Raw genomic sequence first — 2,085 nt, 5'->3', positions numbered from 1 at the left:
TTGAAAGTTCGCCCGCTGGTCAACAGCGGGAAGAATTGCACCTACCAACACACCCTCGATGGCGATCGTATTTGTTCTCCTTGCATTTGTCACACCTGCGTCCCTCCACGTTGTCCAAACAGGGGCACTGGCCGGTAGTGTCGCATTGTAGGTCTTTGGACCCGATTGCATCACAGTCGCACTCCAGGCAACCGTCCGAAGAAAATCCGTACTTCCTGGCCTCGCAATGGTCACAACGAGGACTTAAACAAACGTTTTTACTATCGAGCGTTCAACTCCTTAAAAGAAATTGCGAAAAAGAACTAATTGCCTACTGGAAGCAGAGGGGGAGTTTGATGAAGGTCAATTGCCCACTAAAAAACACCACCTTCGTAAAAAAACCTCTTACCCAGTCACCCCCGGTCTACAATAGCACTGCCCACTAGACAAGTCGCAGGTTTGATTGTACGAGCCGACAGGGTCGCAGTTGCAGCTCTGGCAACCTTCTCCGCTTTGCAGGTTGTAGAATCCCTCCTCGCACTTATCGCAGTTCTTGCCCACCACGCGCTCCTTGCAAGCGCAGTCCCCAGTTGTAGAGTGGCAGATGAGCTCCCCTGTAGGGTCGCTTTGAGTGCCAACTGCGTAGCACTGGCAGCGCTTGCAGTCGCCCTTCGGCTGCAAGAGCGCATTTCCATAAAACCCTGCAAGATACCAGAGCTTTGCCTAGGAAACTCTGCGAGTACACTGGGGAGGGGGGTTACCTTGTAGGCAAATCTCGCACCTGGACCCTCCAGCGTTGTTGATGCAGCGCAGGCATTCCCCAGTTGTGGTGTTGCAATTTCCAATGGCGTTGGTGTCGATGTTCTGGTTGCATTCGCACACCTGGCATGGGGAGGCCGGCCCGAACCGTCCAGTGGGGTCTCCAAAGTATCCATCGGAGCAGACGTCGCATCTGTGCCCCGAGTATCCGGTGGGACACTCAGTGCACATAATGAGCTCCTCTTCCAGCTGAATGCAGGCGCCGCCATCAGGGCAATTGCATGGAATGCAGTCGTCTGCGGTTCCTGCGTTGGCAGGCAGACAATTAGATGTATTATAATGTATACAATACTACACATCCCTTAGCCAAATATCTTTTAACGCTGTTGTGTCTTCGGAAAAACTATGAAAACTCCCAATACTCGACCAGAACAAATATTAATGCGTTGCAATGCAACTCACTGGGGCACGCAATAAAACCAGCTTCATTGCAAGCAAAGAGGTAAATTTTTTACAACTCAATATATGAAGGAATCGCGAATGCTCATCCCTAGCGAGTTGGGAATATGGAGCGGCTCCCTAGGTGGGCATTTTAAGGATCGCCATTCTTCTAGGCACACCCGTAGGCCTTGTATAAAGACAAAAATTTTTGAGGCAAAATAGAACTCATCTAGGACAATTAGAGACGCTCACAAAGCCTTGCTTCTTTCGATGGCATCGGGCAAAGCCGATCAAAAGATCACGTCTTCAAGTTCCAAGCAACTTACCAGCAAGAGCGTTTCCATAGTAGCCTCGGGAGCAGCGTTCGCAATTTTCCCCAGTGGTATGATCTTCACAGATGCATCTTCCAGTCTCAGAGTCGCAGATGCGAGCGTGACTGTTGCAGTCGCAGGGGATGCAGTTGGTGAACGGCCCCCCATGAGCTGGAGAATGGCGGAAACCTGGAGCGCAGGACTCGCAGAACTGCCCAACATATCCTGGAAACATTCCAATCCTGAGTTGTGATCATTCTCAGCTCACAGAAGCGAGGAATGCATAGAACTCATTGAAAAACGATGAAGGCTTTCGCGGCCGGTCAAATTACATTTAGGAATGTTTTCCGGGCTTTGAAGCCGTGGTCCATGGGAATTTCTTCCTGACGTTTCGGCCACAACTGCGCTGGACATTATCAAAGGCGATGAGGCAGTGGGCAAAGTGATCTCCCGTGCTTTCCGACTAACTGAGACAATAAATTGAAATTTCCATGTCTTTCATACCTTCTTGAGCATCTATTTGTGATTAAGTAAAATAACTCGAAAGAACGGAGAGTTGGTTGGCTAAAAGACAGATCAAACTAAATGAAATGAT

At 49.5% G+C, this 2,085-nt stretch overlaps 1 protein-coding gene across 1 annotated transcript; it reads right to left on the bottom strand.

The window, feature by feature from the left end:
* Positions 1 to 6: 6 nt before the first annotated feature.
* Positions 7 to 1,748, bottom strand: LOC109539434 (laminin subunit gamma-1). The gene is made up of 4 exons (XM_048669251.1): positions 1,506 to 1,748; positions 741 to 1,043; positions 389 to 680; positions 7 to 242 (listed from the first exon to the last, which is right to left on the bottom strand). The coding sequence occupies exons 1-4, from the start codon at positions 1,723 to 1,725 to the stop codon at positions 20 to 22; spliced, it is 1,038 nt and encodes a 345-aa protein (XP_048525208.1). The 5' UTR covers positions 1,726 to 1,748; the 3' UTR covers positions 7 to 19.
* Positions 1,749 to 2,085: the final 337 nt, after the last annotated feature.

This window comes from Dendroctonus ponderosae, unplaced genomic scaffold, assembly GCF_020466585.1.
Source record: "Dendroctonus ponderosae isolate FM_Combo_2020 unplaced genomic scaffold, Dpon_F_20191213v2 Dpon_F_20191213_8, whole genome shotgun sequence".
NCBI lineage: Eukaryota > Metazoa > Arthropoda > Insecta > Coleoptera > Curculionidae > Dendroctonus > Dendroctonus ponderosae.
The sequence above is the reverse complement of the archived record's forward strand: the minus strand, read 5'-3'. Positions and strand labels throughout refer to the sequence as shown.

Excerpts from the sequence above, each read along its gene's own strand:
- LOC109539434 (XM_048669251.1), bottom strand. The coding sequence starts at position 1,725 with ATGTTTCCAGGATATGTTGGGCAGTTCTGCGAGTCCTGCGCTCCAGGT. Across the intron at positions 1,044-1,505 it reads CTATGGAAACGCTCTTGCTG|GAACCGCAGACGACTGCATT; the intron begins GTAAGTTGCTTG and ends CTGCCAACGCAG. Across the intron at positions 243-388 it reads TGTAGACCGGGGGTGACTGG|TCCTCGTTGTGACCATTGCG; the intron begins GTAAGAGGTTTT and ends CGTTTGTTTAAG.